Source organism: Oncorhynchus gorbuscha, linkage group LG07 (genome assembly GCF_021184085.1).
Source record: "Oncorhynchus gorbuscha isolate QuinsamMale2020 ecotype Even-year linkage group LG07, OgorEven_v1.0, whole genome shotgun sequence".
Taxonomy (NCBI): Eukaryota; Metazoa; Chordata; class Actinopteri; order Salmoniformes; family Salmonidae; genus Oncorhynchus; species Oncorhynchus gorbuscha.
In genome coordinates, this window is record NC_060179.1 from 23891317 (window position 1) to 23908580 (window position 17264).

Here is a 17264-nt window from a genome sequence, read left to right on the forward strand (position 1 = left end):
GGGACCCAGAGCAGCTGTTGCCTTGGTGAGGTCACCATGGAGCTGGACCCTCGTGACACCAATCTGGCTGCCTTGACAACTTGTATTGTAAATGATACTTTCTGACCTGCTGTGAATTGGGGAGATTTTTACTGTGGGAAGGAGGGCTGTAAGACAGAGGCATGGAGGCAAATATTGATTTGTAACGGTTTAAAAAAGTACATTGGAATTTGACTTTCAATCATGAACAGTTAAGATAATTAACCAGTGATATGGTTATATAATAGGGTCAAACCTCTATACTGGTGTGTAACACACTGCTTTAGTAAACATGAAAAAAGAGCGGTGTTTTATTATTGTTGCATGTCTGTTAATCAATCTAGAAGGAAAGCAGGAGTGACATCACTGACATACCAGTCATTGTGTGTGTCACCCAGTCTCTTAGGCAAACTGTAAAAGGAGCTCTGTGTTTATAAGCATGTCTGCTCCCCTTTGCTACGGTAAACACAACCCCAGTCAGCGTCCCTCTCTGTCTGTGTGGTCTAGCCTGCCTGCGCCACGCTCTACAAGCTGCCTGGCCTGGCCTGCTGTCCTCAGAGCATGCACACAGCTCAGACTTCTCGTCTGTTCAAAGCCAGGGACCTTGATCACAGAGCACTATGGGAATTGCAACCTTTTGAGTTTAACAGAGTAGGTCAAAGTTTGCATTATCCGATGATGCAGGGTCAGGTCTTTTTTTCAGCCCCCTACTGGTTAGGTTTAGGATCGGAGGTAGCTGGTTGAGTAATCAGATCCTAGATCTGTGGTTAAGGCCGACTTGTACCTCGACAGATTTGACAGTTGCCCATGTGATCATGCATTCCCAGGTCCCAACTTCCCACAGACAGACCCCTGATTACTTGGCTCTGCTCCAGACAGCATGTCATATTGTAGCTACACACTGTTTCACTGTTTGACTGTTTCATCAAACTACATGGCTGTTATGTTTCAAATCCAACCCGACACATACTCTGATCAACCTCCTCTTTGGTAAAGTACAGGGATCTCACAGTCATCTTTCCACAGCACGTCACAATCTATTTCCATGAGAGTTGGCAGTGTTTATGCTTACTTTCCCAGTGGTGAGATATTGCTCAGCCTCATCACATTTGAATCTGTTCTGAATAACAGATTACGGAATGTTATTGCCCAGGCCAATAATCTCTCACTTAATCTGTTGAGAAACATTTTTAAGTTTGTTTGACGATACGATTCACAAAATACAGTAAGACCGTTAACCAATGGAGATGAAGATATTACGAGTCTAGTGTGGAAAGGTTAAAGGTTCAGAAGCGCTGAAGCAACAATGTAATCTTGGCTCCTGGAGCTAATGGCTTCTGACTGCAGCTAGACGCAACTCATGAAACATGGTCTCTCCCATTATTCGCATCGTTGGGGAAAAACTGCCTTTTGACTTGAGCATGTAGGAGGCTTTACTAACTGTGTGAATGGATCACTTACAGGACATGTATCACATGTCAGTTATGATCGTTGAAACTATGAATTGAGTTCTGGCTCTTCTGAATAGATTAATAAATGAATTATTTCAAATTAGCCGATGGACTAAAGATACAGTATATTGTCTTGCTGTGCTGTCAGATCAGACACTTCACAGCTAAGTACAATCTGACAAATGGAATGATCCCATACTGGGCAGAACTACATTACGGAGAAACACATCTAATCTAAGGAATTGTTCTATCTCCCAGGGGGTTGATGGACTCGATGGGGACCCTGGTCCAGCAGGCGAGAGAGGAGAGAAGGTACGACCTTTGGATATAGACCTCTGATATCCTGTGTACTGACTGCGTAGAATATATCATCTCAAGACAGTCTCCCTCTGATGTAAAAAGAGCTTCTATTTGATTGATTTAAATTGATTGAAACATTGCTTTTCTTTGACAGGGTGAGCCGGGTCTGAGCGGACCTCCTGGACCAAAGGTAAAGTCAGAGTCACGCTGCTCCATCACTCCCCAAGCTTCAAGTGACCATACAAACCACAACGGTCTTTCTCCACTATTCAAACCCAAACACACTTGTTCCCCACATGTGAATCAAGTGATAATTACTGCTAATAACCAGAACCAGATAAAAAAATGTTTTAAACAATACCTATGCCTAGCCACTCCCCCATCAGCGTTTTCAGATCTAAAGGAATAACATAGGCCTAAGCTACTGCGATGCCTCCACCTTCCTGCGGGTGTAGTGGAAGCCCCCTCCATAATACTTACACCCATCCAGTTCCTTCACATCTGCAAAAATGGACGTTGTAATAATGTATGCTGCTTCAGGTGGTTTTTAGACTGAACCATTGTGGTTCTCTCCCAGGGGGAGCCAAGTGCTGCAGGGTTCCCAGGTCTGCCCGGCTCAGAGGGCCCAGAGGGGACGCCAGGCCTGAGGGGCCCTCCTGGGCCACCGGGACCCCCAGGAAGGGGCTTCAGCTTGGACCTGGAAGTATGATTTCACTCATTCAGTTCTCCTGTCTGTCAGAGGGTCAACAGCATACTGTACACCTGATTATTTTCAAGCTTTTGTAATGAAGGATAACTAATACTGTTCTCATAACAATGTTATGTATTATTGTATTATTATTATAAACTTTAAAGTGATTTACATTGTATGTTGGGAGGGATGGGGACAACGACTCACCCTATACGTCACCAATGTGTAGCACCCACCTTAGTGATGCTCGGCAGCCATTTTGTGCCAGAGGGCTCATCACCACACACCAGTTGTCATTGACTGTATGTTGTTTACAGGACATTGAGGGGTCTGGGACACTCGGTGGCTTTGGGGCAGTGATGCCCAGAGGCCCTCAGGTAAGAACTCAAAGAGTGGTTTCTATATGGAGCTGCTGGGACACCATTTTGCTTATAAGACTGATATACATATGAAAATGTGTATGATTAATACTAACAATCATTTTTACCTGGTGCTTTCCACAGGGTCCTATTGGGAAACCTGGTCCTCCAGGACCAAAGGTACTGTATGCCCTCATGTCTTATATCACTCACACAGTGAGCTTACTCTATGTACCTATCAGACATGTTTTAATACGTTATCATGTCCCATCTTTGAAACAAATTGACTATGCTAAAAGCTAACTATGTGAGGCAGCTACTTTCAAAAACACACTTCAACCTGACATCAAATTCAACGTGTACTTGCAGTCGGCCGTCTTTTCACGGCCCTTGGATGTTCGCATGTATGCTAGACACACAGTAGTGTATGTGCTAAAATGTCTACGTGTACTAGATCCTTGGTGTGAAGTGTGACTCACTTGTTTCACCACTGACTGTGATAGACTACCTTCTTTTTTATATTTTCAGTGATATTGTTCACAAACACGCCCCCATTAATAAAATGAGAATTAAAAACAGGTTCAGCCCCTGGTTCGTCCGTGATCTGGCAGAGTTACTCCACCTCAAGAATTCCATTTGGCAAAAGGCTCGGCACGTCCATATTCAGGCTGACTGGCTCTCGTTCAGGAAAATTAGAAATAAGTGCACTCAGGCTATCCGGAAGGCCAAAGTTAGTTACTTTAAGGAGCAGTTCTCTCTCTGTGGGTCTAACCCCAAGAGGTTCTGGAAAATGGTTATAGACCTGGATAATAAACCCTCCTCCTCATAGCTGCCCATGTCCCTTAATGTTGATGATGTGGTTGTTACTGACAATGCCTACTGACATGACATGCCTGACATACTGACATGCCTCCTTGCATATCCAACATCTCCTACCCCTTCTCATGTGACTAGCCCCGATGCTCCTCCCTCCTTTTCGCCTGCCCCGCTACAAAGTTTTTCCCTACAGGCAGTCACTGAATCCAAGGTGCTAAAGGAGCTCCTTAAACTTGACCACAAAAAAACATCTGGGCCAGATGGTTTAGACCCTTTCTTCTTGAAGGTTTCTGCCCCTAGAATTGCCCGGCATGTCAGACCTTTTGAACCTGTCTCTCCTCTCTGGGGAGGTTCCCATTGCTTGGAAAGCAGCCATGATGCGTCCTTTATCTAAGCTGATCTTAACTGTTATAGGCCAATTTGTATTTTGCCCTGTTTATCAAAAGTGTTGGAAAAACGTGTCAATAATCAACTGACTGGCTTTCTTAATGTCTATAGTATTCTCTCTGGTATACTATCTGGTTTCCGCTCAGGTTATAGATGTGTCACTGCAACTTTAAAGGTCCTAAATTATGTCACCATTGCCCTTGATTCTAAGCAATGGTGTGCTGCTATTTTTATTGGCTTGGCCAAAGCTTTTGATAGGGTAGACCATTCCATTTATGTGGGCCGGCTAAGGAGTATTCGTGTCTCTGAGGGGTCTTTGACCTGGTTTGCTAGCAACCTCTTTCAAAGAGTGCAGTGTATAAAATCAGAACATCTGCTGTCTCAGCCACTGCCTGTCACCAAGGGAGTACCCCAAGGCTCAATCCTAGGCCCCACACTCTTCTCAATTTACATCAACAACATAGCTCAGGCAGTAGGTAGCTCTCTCATTCATTTATATGCAGATGATACGGTCTTATACTCAGCTGGCCCCTCCCTGGAGTTTGTGTTAAATGCTCTACAACAAAGCTTTCTTAGTGTCCAACAAGCTTCCTCTGCCCTTAACCTTGTTCTGAACACCTCCAAAACAAAGGTCATGTGGTTCGGTAGGAAGTATGCCCCTCTCCCCACCGATGTGATTAATACCTCTGAGGGTTTAGAGCTTGAGGTAGTCACCTCATACAAGTACTTGGGAGTATAGCTAAACGGTACGCTGTCCTTCTCTCAGCACATATCAAAGCTGCAGGCTAAGGTTAAATCTAGACTTGGTTTCCTCTATTGTAATCGCTCCTCTTTAACCACAGCTGACAAACTAACCCTGATTCAGATGACCATCCTACTCATGCTAGATTACGGAGATTTATAGATCGGCAGTTGTGAAGAAGGCACCTTTTCCCACTCAAGAGACTGAAAAGATTTGGCATGGGTGCCCAGATCCTCAAAAAGTTATACAGTTGCACCATCGAGAGCATCCTGACCAGTTGCATCACTGCCTGGAATGGCATCTGCTCTGTATCTGACCATAAGGCACTACAGATGGTAGTGCGTACGGCCCAGTACATCATTGGGGCCAAGCTTCCTGACATCCAGGAACTATATACTAGGCGGTGTCAGAGGAAGGCCCAAAAAATTGTCAAAGACTCTGGTTACCCAAGTCATAGACTGTTCTCTCTGCTACTGCACGGCAAGCGGTACCGGAGCTCGAAGTCTAGGCCCAAAAGTCTCCTTAACAGCTTCTACCCCCAAGCCACTGCTGAACAATTAATCAAATGGCCATCGGGACTATTTACATTGACCCACCCCCCTTTGTTTCTACACTGCTGCTACTACAAATGACCTCGACTAACTTGTACCTCCTCACATTAACTCGGTACCGGTACCCCCTGTATATAGCCTCATTATTGTTATGTCATTTTCTTGTGTTACTGTTAGATTTAAAAAAAACAAATGTCACTTTATTTTATTTAGTTAATATTTTCTTAACTCTATTCCTTGAACTACATTGTTGGTTAAAGGCTTGTAAGTAAGCGTTTCACCTGTTGTATTCGGCACATGTGACAAATACATTTGATTAGATTTTTATTGAATTTTATTTGCCACCAATACTCCTTATAGGACACATCACTGCACTCTATTCTCTTCTGTAAACTGGTCATCTCTGTATACCCGGTGCAAGACCCACTGGTTGATGCTTATTTATAAAACCCTCTTAGACCTCACTCCCCCCTATCTGAGATACCTACTGCAGCCCTCATCCTCCATATACAACACCCGTTCTGCCAGTCACATTATGTTAAAAGTCCCCAAAGCACACACATCCCTGAGTCACTCCTATTTTCAGTTTGCTGCAGCTAGCGACTGGAACGAGCTGCAACAAACACTCAAACTGGACAGATTTATCGCCATCTTTTCATTCAAAGACTCAATCATGGACACTCTTACTGACAGTTGTGGCTGCTTCACGTGATGTATTGTCTCTACCTTCTTGCTCTTTATGCTGTTGTCTATGTCCAGTAATGTTTGTACCATGTTATGCTGCTGCCATGTTGTGTTGCTACCATGTTGTTGTCATGTTGTGTTGCTACCATGCTATGTTGTTGTCTTAGGTCTCTCTTTATGTAGTGTTGTCTCTCGTCGTTATGTGTGTTTTGTCCTATATTTTTATTTGATTTGTTATTTGTAATCCCAGCCCACGTCCCCAAAGGCATTTGCCTTTTGGTAGGCCATCACTTTACATAAGAATTTGTTCTTCACTGACTTGCCTAGTTAAATAAAGTTCCATTTAAAAAAAAAACATCCTACTGCACACCACTTAAAGTATCAATCATATGAATCACAGAGTCAGTATACAGGTGTATAAGATCATAGGACTGAAATTTTGCAATCGTTATAATGTGCTTCAAGTGGTTCTAAGAATGAAATCATCTGGTGTGAATGTGGCTGTAAAGTTTTCACTGCCCTGCATAAACTAGAAGTGTGTTTGTTGTGAGTGTGCATGTTCTTGTGTTCATTTCTATCTGGTATGTGTTAGTGGCACTACATATTCTGTGTGTTAGAATATGTAGTTCTACATACATGTAAAAGGATCCCATACTGACGGGCATTTTATTTCTCCTTCACAGGGCAAAGACGGGCAGGACGGGCTTCCTGGTGTAGCGGTAAAGGTGATCCCCACTACTCAACTGATTCCCATTCATCCTCTCAGAGGAAGTGCAGCCTTCCCCACCATGTGCATTCTATTAGCCCGCTAATTTCCAATGAATTCCTCTCTGAAACATCTGTACACAGGCAGGGCCAGTCATCCAGGTCTCAGGCACCGTACCTCACCATGCACCTTGATAGAGACATCAGCTAGCATTAAAGTGAAAGTTCAGATATCATTAAAGGGAAAGTTCACCCCAAAATCGAAGTTTGTAAACTAACTACAGTAATTCCAATCGTTCCCATTCTTTTGGGATTGAGTCCTGTATTTTCCCATCTGGTTTGATGATGGAGTGCTGCATCAGACCTGCTGCATCAGACCTGGCCTCCACAATCATCCGACCTCAACCCAATTGAGATGGTTTGGGATGAGTTGGACCGCAGAGTGTAGGAAAATCAGCCAACAAGTGCTCAGCAATATGTGGGAACTCCTTCAAGACTGTTGGAAAAGCATTCCTCGTGAAGCTGGTTGAGAGAATGCCAAGAGTGTGCAAAGCTGTGATCAAGGCAAAGGGTGGCTACTTTGAAAAATCTAAAATATATTTTGATTTGTTCAACACTTTGTGGGTTACTACCTGATTCCTTGTGTGTTATTTCAATAGTTTTGATGTATTCACTATTATTCTACAATGTAGAAAATAATAAAAATAAAGAAAAACTCTTGAATGAGTGGGTGTGTCCACACTTTTGACTGGTAGGTATATACAGTACCATATACAGTACCAGTCGAAAGTTTGGACATCATTTTATATATTTTTTTTAAATGGGAGGGGGTAAACAAACTCAATATACTTAAAACGAAATCAAAACTGTGCATAAATGACAATGAACCTACATTCATGCAGTTTCTTGACTGCCCAGCTCGCTAATATCACTAAACAGTCAGGGGGCATCGAAAATGTCCAAAATTATGAATAGAGGACAATTTTTTCAAGGAAATCAAGGAAGTCAAGGAAATCTAACCAATTTTCAGTGTGGCCTTCCGGACCTCGTTGATGACCGAATTAAAATGAAAAGAGTAATTCTATACATACAATCTCCTCATTGCGATAAAAAGGTTTTCAGAAGTATCACTCATTGATGAGGTCTACTATCATAGGTACGCAGATGAGGTAGTTAGTTGGACTTGTTCCTCAATTCTGGGCTACTATATGTGGGTTGGTTTCACTAGCATCTCAAACAGATCTAAAAACTCTCTTATTTTAACATGATACTGATTTTGTCTACTAATGTTCTAAATAATGTCATTTTATGTTTTGTGTGGGCCCCAAGAAGAGTATCTGCTACATGAGCAATAGCTAATGGCGATCCTAATAAATAACCCATCAATTTCATCTCTGTTCCTCTAGGGGGAGCCTGGTGCTCCGGGAGCAGCAGGGTCCTCTGGGCTGGACGGACTGCCAGGGCACACGGTCAGTACTTCACCTGCCTTTTACTGACCTGTTCAATCTCCTCTATTTGCCTTTTGTTTTGAACTTCTTTTGATTTTAAAATATTCTAATCTGTCTTTATACCCTTTACATTTGTTGTCATAGGTTCCTCATAAAATTGTCTCAGGTCTCAGTTATGTATTGTCATTATAGTGTTTGCCTTTTCTTCCACGCAGGGAGCGAAGGGGGACAGCGGTGATATGGGACCAAAGGTACAGTATCACTCCTGCTGACTCCATTCATGTCAACATGTTATGAGATCATCGATTTCGACTGGCCTTCTGGAGTCAACCAAGCTGGCCCTGTTCTTAGTTCTTCTAACACTGTGACGTATGTTCTGTGTGTTAGGGAGAGAGAGGTCAGGATGGCCTCAGTTTCCCCGGCCCTCCTGGACCTCCCGGGCCTCCAGGACCAGTCATCAACCTCCAGGATGTAAGTGGATTAACCATGAAGGACCTAGGGGCTAAGGAGTGTTTCTTTATGGGGACATTTATCCAATTTACTTCTGATTTATTGAGTTACTCAGCTGTAATTTTAACACCACACTAATGGCAGTATAGTATGACTTAATTCCTTAAAATTACCAGTAATCTCAGTTTCGGGGGGCATATTTTATTGGCTTATATTATACAGTAATTGGCTGTTATTAGAGCAATTACAAGTGTCACAAATTACATTGTTATCACCCCTACTGAAGAGCTCAGATGGGACTGTTTTAATGTGGGCGGAGATAGTGATGTCACCGCCTCTCCTCTCTGTACTCCTCAGCTCCTGCTCAACGATACAGAGGGTGTGTTTAACTTCTCAGGAGGGCTGGAATCTCAGGGGCCCAGGGTGAGTAGACTTAGGCTTGTGGTGTGTGTGTGTGCGTGTGTGTGTGTGTGTGTGCGTGTGTGTGTGTGTGTTAGATGTCGGCCGATTATGATTTTTCAACGCCGATATCGATACAGATTATCGGAGGACCAAAAAAAGCCAATACCGATTAATCGGACGTTTAAAAAAAATGTATTTGTAATAATAACAATTACAATAATACTGAATGAACACTTATTTTAACTTAATATAATACATCAATAAAAATCCATTTAGCCTCAAATAAATAATGAAACATGTTGAATTTGGTTTAAATAATGCAAAAACAAAGTGTTGGAGAAGTAAAAGTGCAATATGTGCCATGTAAAAAAGCTAACGTTTGAGTTCCTTGGTCAGAACATGAGAACATATGAAAGTTGGCGGTTCTTTTTAACATGAGACTTCAATATTCCAAAGTAAGAGGTTTTAGGTTGTAGTTGATATAGTATTTATATGACTATTTCTCTCTATACCATTTGTATTTCATATACCTTTGACTATTGGATGTTATTATAGGCACTTTAGTATTGCCAGTGGAACAGTATAGCTTCCATCCCTCTCCTCGCCCCTACCTGGGCTCAAACCAGGAACACATCAACAACAGCCACACTCGAAGCAGCGTTACCCATCGCTCCACAAAAGTCGCAGCCCTTGCAGAGCAAGGGGAATAACTACTCCAAGTCTCAGAGCGGGTGATGTTTGAAACGCTATTAGCGCGCACCTCGCTAACTAGCTAGCCATTTCACATCGGTTACACAAGCCATTAGGCTGATAGGCTTGAAGTCATAAACAGCGCTATGCTTGCGAAGAGCAGCTGGCAAAACACACAAGTGCTATTTGAATGAATGCTTACGAGCCAGCTGCTGCCAACCATCGCTCAGTCAGACTGCTCTATCAAATCATAGTCTTAATTATAACATAACACACAGAAATACGGGCCTTTGGTCATTAATATGGTCGAGTCCAGAAACTATCAATTCGAAAACAAAACGTTTATTATTTCAGTGAAATACGGAACCGTTCGGTATTTTATCACTCTAAATATTCTTGTTACATTGTACAACCTTCAATGTTATGTCATAATTACGTAAAATTCTGGCAAATTAGTTCACAATGAGCCAGGCTGCCCAAACGGTTGCATATACCCTGACTCTGTGTGCAATGAACGCAAGAGAAGTGATAATTTCACCTGGTTAATATTGCCTGCTAACCTGGATTTCTTTTAGCTAAATATGCAGGTTTAAAAATATATACTTCTGTGTATTGATTTTAAGAAAGGCATTGATGTTTATGGTTAGGTACAGTCGTCCAACGACTGTGCTTTTTTCGCAAATGCTCTTTTGTTAAATCATCCCCCAGCATGGCATCGATTATATGCAACGCAGGACACACAAGATAAACAAGTAATATCATCAACCATGTGTAGTTATAACTAGTGATTATGATTGATTGTTTTTTACAAGATAAGTTTAATGCTAGCTAGCAACTTACCTTGGCTTCTACTGCATTCGCATAATAGGAAGTCTCCTTGTGGAGTGCAACGAGAGGCAGGTGGTTATAGCGTTGGACTAGTTGTAAGTTGGTTATAGCGTTGGACTGTAAGGTTGCAAGATTGGATCCCCCGAGCTGACAAGGTGAAAATCTGTCGTTCTGCCCCTGAACGAGGCAGTTAACCCTCCGTTCCCAAGCCGTCATTGAAAATAAGAATGTGTTCTTAACTGACTTGCCTAGTTACATAAAGGTATAAAAAAAAAAAAAAAAAAAAACATTAAAATCGGCACCCAAAAATAGTGATTTCTGATTGTTATGAAAACTTGAAATCGGCCCCAATTAATCGGCCATTCCGATTAATCGGCAGACCTCTAGTATGTGTGTGTGTGTGTGTGTGCTTTAACAGTGACACCAAGCATTTCACAGGCGAGAGTTGAAGCAAGTTAACTTCAGTTAATATCTTTTGAGATTACAATTTCCTTCACGGTGCTCTTTAAAAACTCTCCGTTTCTCACATTAACGAGATAGCATGACAGAACTCCTTTTATATTGTTTTGGGTTCGGCGTACTCGCTCTCCCAGAGCAATTATGTTGAGAAATGGCTGGAATCATATCAAAGATTTTCTTCAAATTGCTGTAACGATATCTGTCATCCATGGTCATCAAAAAGTGGTTTGTGTGTCCCACGGACAATTAGGTCCAGGTTATAAGAGATGCATGTTGAGGTATTTATCTGTGACTGATATGGAGGTTAATTCTACCGTGTGTAGTTTAGTTTGATGGATTTCTTGGTACATAAAAGTTAGATAATTCCTTGAAACAGACTGTTGTTTTTTGTATGGGCGAAGAACTGACAAATAGTCAAACAAACCAGATTTTCTCTCTTGCTGCTCAGAGGATCTGCTGGTAGGTTACATCACTGTGGTACTATGCCTGTCCTTTCTCTATTGCAAAATATACCATATGCGACCCACACTTCTGGCATGAACTTGACAGTGCAAACTTTATACAGTGCAATCGGACAGGTACATACTGAAAGATACACTGCAGCTGTGACTCTGTTTTAATTCATTATGAATGTAGTTATTTATTTAAATGATTAATACATGATCTATTCACTGACTATGATTGTTCCCAGGGGCCACGGGGTCCAAAGGGGGACTTGGGGATGACAGGTTTCATGGGGCCTCCAGGAATAAAGGTATGTGTGTGTTTGTGTTATCGGTCTTTGTTTTGGGTTTAAGAACTCCACTAGAGGTTAACTATAGCAGGGTTTACTACAGCATAACCTTTTGCTATAGGGGCGTTTTCCAAACAGGATTCAATGAACATGTAATATACAGGCTCAAAGCCTTTTGGATTCCAATCAATTAAAAGTGTGTGAAACTAAACACCAGGACTCATGATTAAAGCTACGACCCCGGTTGCTGCACACTATTGATGTGTAAAAGCCTGCTAATGTGTTCCAGACTGTGCAGCCATAGACAATATATAACTGATTCAGTCTAGGCCCATGGAACAACATGAATGAGATTATTATCTAATGTTATCCTTTCTCTGAGAGGGGCTCAAGGTGCCTCAACATGCATGTGCTGCACATTACCCCTGGGGTCGTGTGTGTGCGTGTGCTTGCGTGTGTGTTGTATGCATGTTTGTAATCTGACTGCAAGTGTAGGGACAGTATTCATATCATCTTATTGTGTGTGTGTCTGTGTGTCTGTGTGTGTGTTTGCAGGGCGAGAAGGGTGAGCCAGGGGTCATGGTTGCCGCTGATGGGTCTATGATGTCTGGACTCACAGGGCCACAGGGGCCCAAAGGGATCAAGGTAAGTCTTACACACATTACTTCCTGGGTCAAAGTTCACATTGACTGCCTGGGCTCTAGTTGTGTCAGACACTCACTTTGTTTCCTGACCCCTTCGCAGGGCGATTGTGGTGTACCTGGACCAGCTGGCGTGATGGTAAGACGTTATTTGTTTCTCAGTTTGATAACGGACCTATAATAAACAACTTAGTCTCGTGTGCACGTGTGTGTTATGTTGCCAATACAGCTCTGTGTGTGTGTGGGGGGGGTGGTTGTTGTTCCCTACACTGAGTTTGGAGTAATCCCTTTGTAGTAACTAACCCCCCCCCTCCTTCTTTGTGTTGCCGCAGCTGCTTTCAATCAAAGTGTTTTGGAACATTTTTTATCAGGCCAAGTCCATACGCACATACAGGCCTGCTTCTGGGCCCCCTATCCAGTCAATGCATATTTTCAGGCGTACTACGGACCTGTGATGTATCCTCATCCGCAGTGCACCTGCTGACGGGAGAAGTACAATAGAGAAACCGTTCTGGTCCTTCAAAGGTTGCTTTGTGGTTGTTTTTTACAGGGTCCCATTGGGCCAGAAGGACCCAAAGGAGAATATGGCTATCCTGGTCATCCGGTAAGTACAGTACCTCACATTTGGATTTGAGGCATTCCTTTAACATCGTAGGCTACACATGATAACAACAGCAAGTAAAAAAAAATAATGATTCACATATAGAGTGTTTTTCAAACCCAAGTGCACTCTATTGGGTTGCACAAATAAACAGCACTACAGAGCATGATCATATCACTCCAATGCATTTGACCGTTGGTGATGTGGTGTGTCCCTCGCTACAGGGTCGTCCTGGAATTAGTGGGCATAAAGGAGACCGAGGAGACGCTGTGGTTGTGTCGGTGAGTTGAACCCTTTCCCTTCTTCCCTCCCTCTTTAGATGGGTCAGTGTCACAAAGGTTTGAGAACCACTGCACTATTGCCATCTGAAGGTGGCGGCCCCTAGCCAGAACCTCTTTCCATTCCTTTCCATTCCAACTCAGCCACCACCAAATATTAGACCTAGACCACACACGGCCCATGAACCACATGGTTGACCGCCTGACACCGACTCACCACACAGCTGGTAAAGATGCCAGTCGACACGTTGGCATTGGGAATAGTTGTTTCACAGGCAGTCCCGTGCCCAGACAACCCCAACATATGATGAAAACAACCGGCTTATTTATCGACGGGCACTTGAAAGCACCCTGTAAATAAAATAGTTTTTTAAAACTTTTAACAAGACATCTTTCCTCAACATGTGTCAGAAGTCCCTGGCCCATCCTCTGTGTGCGATGAAGCAACAGTGTGGGGTTTTTTCAGGTCTGTCCTGGTGCTGTAGTGTCTTAGACACTTTTACTGTTGGTTTAACTGGCTGACCAATCTTAACCAGACCTTACAGTATATACAGTACCAGTCAAAGTTTGGATGCACCTTCTCATTCAATGGTTTTTCTTTATTTGTACTATTTTCTACATTGTAGAATAATAGTGAATACATCAAAAATATGAAATAACACATATGGAATCATTTAGTAACCAAAATCGTGTTAAAAATCGAATTATATTTTATACTTTAGATTCTTCAAAGTAGCCACCCTTTGCCTTGATAACAGCTTTGCACACACTTGCTCATTCTCTCAACCAGCTTCATGAGGAATGTTTTTCCAACAGTCTTGAAGTAGTTCCCACATATGCCGAGCACTTGTTGGCTGCTTTTCCTTCACTCTGTAGTCCAACTCATCCCAAACCATCTCAATTGGGTTGAGGTCGGATGATTGTGGAGGCCAGGTCATCTGATGCAGCACCCCATCACTCTTTTTGGTCAAATAGCCCTTACACAGCCTGGAGTTGTGTTTTGGGTCATTGTCTTGTTGAAAAACAAATGATAGTGCCACTAAACGCAAACCAGATGGGATGGCTTATCGCTGCAGAATGCTGTGGTAGCCATGCTGGTTAAATGTGCCTTGAATTCTAAATAAATCACTGACAGTGTCACCAGCAAAGCACCCCCACACCATCACATCTTCTCCATGCTCCACAGTGGGAACCTCAAATGCGGAGATCATCCGTTCACCTACTCTGGGTCTCTGCGTTGGAACCAAAAATCTCAAATTTGGACTCATCAGCCCAAAGGACAGATTTCCACTGGTCAAATGTCCATTGCTCGTGTTTCTTGGCCCAAGCAAGTCTCTTCTTATTATTGGTGTCCTTTAGTAGTGGTTTGCAGCAATTCGACCATGAAGGCCTGATTCACGCAGTATCCTCTGAACAGTTGATGTTGAGATGTGTCTGTTACTTGAACTCTGTGAAGCATTTATTTGGGCTGCAATCTGAGGTGCAGTTAACTCTAATGAACTTATCTTCTGCAGCAGAGGTAACTCTGGGTCTTCCTTTCCTGTGGCAGTCCTTATGAGAGCCAGTTTCATCATAGTGCTTGATGGTTTTTGACCTTCATGTCTTAAGGTAATGATGGACTATTGTTTCTCTTTGCCTATTTGAGCTGCTCTTGCCATAATATGGACTTGGTCTTTTACCAAATAGGGCTATCTTCTGTATACCACACCTACCTTGTCACAACACAACTGATTGGCTCAAACGCATTAAGGAAATACATTAACAAGGCACACCTGTTAATTGAAATGCATTCCATGGGACTACCTCATGAAGCTGGTTGAGAGAATGCCAAGAGTGTGCAAAGCTGTCATCGGTGAAAGGGTGGCTACTAAAACCAAACACTTTATTGGTTTCTACATGAATCCATATGTGTTATTTCATAGTTTTGATATATTCACTATTATTCTACAATGTAGAAAATAGTAAAAATGTTAAAAAACTTGAATGAGTAGGTGTGTCCAACTTTTGTCTGGTACTGTATATATTTTTTTACATTTACCCATTAATCTCTCTCTATTGTTCATGTAGCCAAATTTCAACGTATATATTTCTGGCATAGGCCTTTTTTTGTGCAAAAACAGCCTAGCCTACTGTTCACAGAGAGCGCAAATATATCCGTTGTCAGCTGATCATAGCAAATGAGTAAGAATTTGTAAAAATCGAAGCATCAATTTTGTAAAAATACATACCTTGTTCAGGGGCAGAATGACAGATTTGTACCTTGTCAGGTCTGGGGTTTGAACTTGCAACCTTTCGGTTACTAGCCCAACACTCTAACCACTAGGCTACCCTGCCGTGTGGACATGTGCTCGTTGACCATCTCATATCATGGGCATTAATATGGTGTTGGTCCCCCCTTTGCTGCTATAACAGCCTCCATTCTTCTGCGAAGGGTTTTGACTCGAAGTTGGAACATTGCTGCAGGGACTTGCTTCCATTGAGCCACAAGAGCATTATTTAGGTCGGGCACTGATGTTGGGAAATTAGTCCTGGCTAGCAGTCTGCATTCCAATTCATCCTGAAGATGTTCGATGAGGTTGAGGTCAGGGCTCTGTGTAGTCCTGTCAAGTTATTCCACACTGATCTCGACAAACCATTTTTGTATGGACCTCACTTTGTGCATGGGGGCATTGTCATATTGAAAAAGGGCCTTCCCCAAAGTGTTGCCACAAAGTTAGAAGCACAGAATCATCATTGTGTGCTGTAGCATTACGATTTTCCTTCACTGGGGCCTAGCCCGAACCAGGAAAACAGCCCCATATCATTATTCCTCCTCCAACAAACTTTACAGTTGCCTCTATGCATTCGGGGCAGGTAGCGTTCTCCTGGCATCTGCTAAACCCAGATTCGTCCGTCGGTCTGCCTGACGGTGAAGTGTGATTCATTACTCCGGAGAACGTGTTTCCACTGCTCCAGTGTCCAATGGGGACGAGCTTTACACAACTCTAGCCAATGCATCAAACAATTGTTGTGGTGACGTTGCTTCAAGAAAGGCAGTTTGGAACTCTGTAGTGAGTGTCGCAACAGACAATTTTTACACACTTCAGCATTTGGTGGTCCCATTCTGTGAGCTTGTGTGGCCTACCACTTCACGGATGAGCCGTTGTTGCTCCTAGACATTTCCACTTCACAATAACAGCACTTACAGTTGACCGGGGCAGCTCTAGCAGGGCAGAAATTTGACAAACTGACTTGTTGGAAAGGTAGCATCTTTTGACAGTCACTGCTCTCTTCAATACGGGCCATTCTACTGCCAATGTTTGTCTATGGAAATTGTATGGCTGTGTGCTTGATTTTCTAGACCTGTCAGCAACTGGTGTGGCTGACATAGCCCAAATCCACTCATTTGAAGGGGTATCCACATACTTTTATATATATAGTGTAAATATATATACTTTTGCTACATGGTCCGGGCTAGGCCCCAGTGAAGGAAAATCTTAACGCTACAGCATTTCAGCGTTAGCTAGCGCTAATCGGCTGTACCTGCGGCAAAACTCCTGTAGCTTGTTCTCCATCTTCTTTTTAAATAGTGAGCCAACGTGTTTTCAGCACTTTTATTTCCCTGACTGATCAAAACATGTTTTCTCATGCTCTCTCGTCTCTCTGCAGCAGACATATAGTGAGCAATATGTTTGGAACATCAAATCGCAAACAAAATCGCAGTACAGAAAGAATCTTGAGAATCGTGAGAATCGCAATTCCCATTATATTTTGACAAAAGAGACTAAAAGTAAGATTCAATTTAGTTTAAAAAAATATACCAATCTGAAAGGGCACTTTTCTCATAGGAGGGCAAAAGGGCAGAGCCCTTGTGGTCATATCTGAGGTACATGTGTGCAAATCAAGGGTTGTTTCACTATGAGGTTTGTGGGTGAGTGATTCAGAAGGACCTTGATCACTCCAAGGTGGATGGATGTGAATTGGACTTCTGAACCTATATGCTGTCCATTCAACTCTTCCTCTCTGTCTCTCTTTCTTGTTCTCTCTCTGT

The 17264-nt window shown here is 42.7% G+C and overlaps 1 protein-coding gene across 3 annotated transcripts in view; it reads left to right on the forward strand.

The window, feature by feature from the left end:
• The window catches only part of LOC124039674 (collagen alpha-1(XVIII) chain-like), a 146102-nt gene that overhangs the window by 116591 nt on the left and 12247 nt on the right, over positions 1-17264 (forward strand). For all 3 annotated transcript variants that reach the window (XM_046355890.1, XM_046355893.1, XM_046355892.1), the window contains exons 14-28: positions 1728-1781; positions 1924-1959; positions 2347-2472; positions 2778-2837; positions 2964-2999; positions 6683-6724; positions 8111-8173; positions 8368-8403; positions 8540-8623; positions 8960-9025; positions 11673-11735; positions 12270-12359; positions 12459-12494; positions 12906-12959; positions 13181-13237. In XM_046355890.1, coding sequence (XP_046211846.1) covers positions 1728-1781; positions 1924-1959; positions 2347-2472; positions 2778-2837; positions 2964-2999; positions 6683-6724; positions 8111-8173; positions 8368-8403; positions 8540-8623; positions 8960-9025; positions 11673-11735; positions 12270-12359; positions 12459-12494; positions 12906-12959; positions 13181-13237 — 903 coding nt within the window. The remainder of the gene's footprint in view (positions 1-1727; positions 1782-1923; positions 1960-2346; positions 2473-2777; positions 2838-2963; positions 3000-6682; positions 6725-8110; positions 8174-8367; positions 8404-8539; positions 8624-8959; positions 9026-11672; positions 11736-12269; positions 12360-12458; positions 12495-12905; positions 12960-13180; positions 13238-17264) is intronic.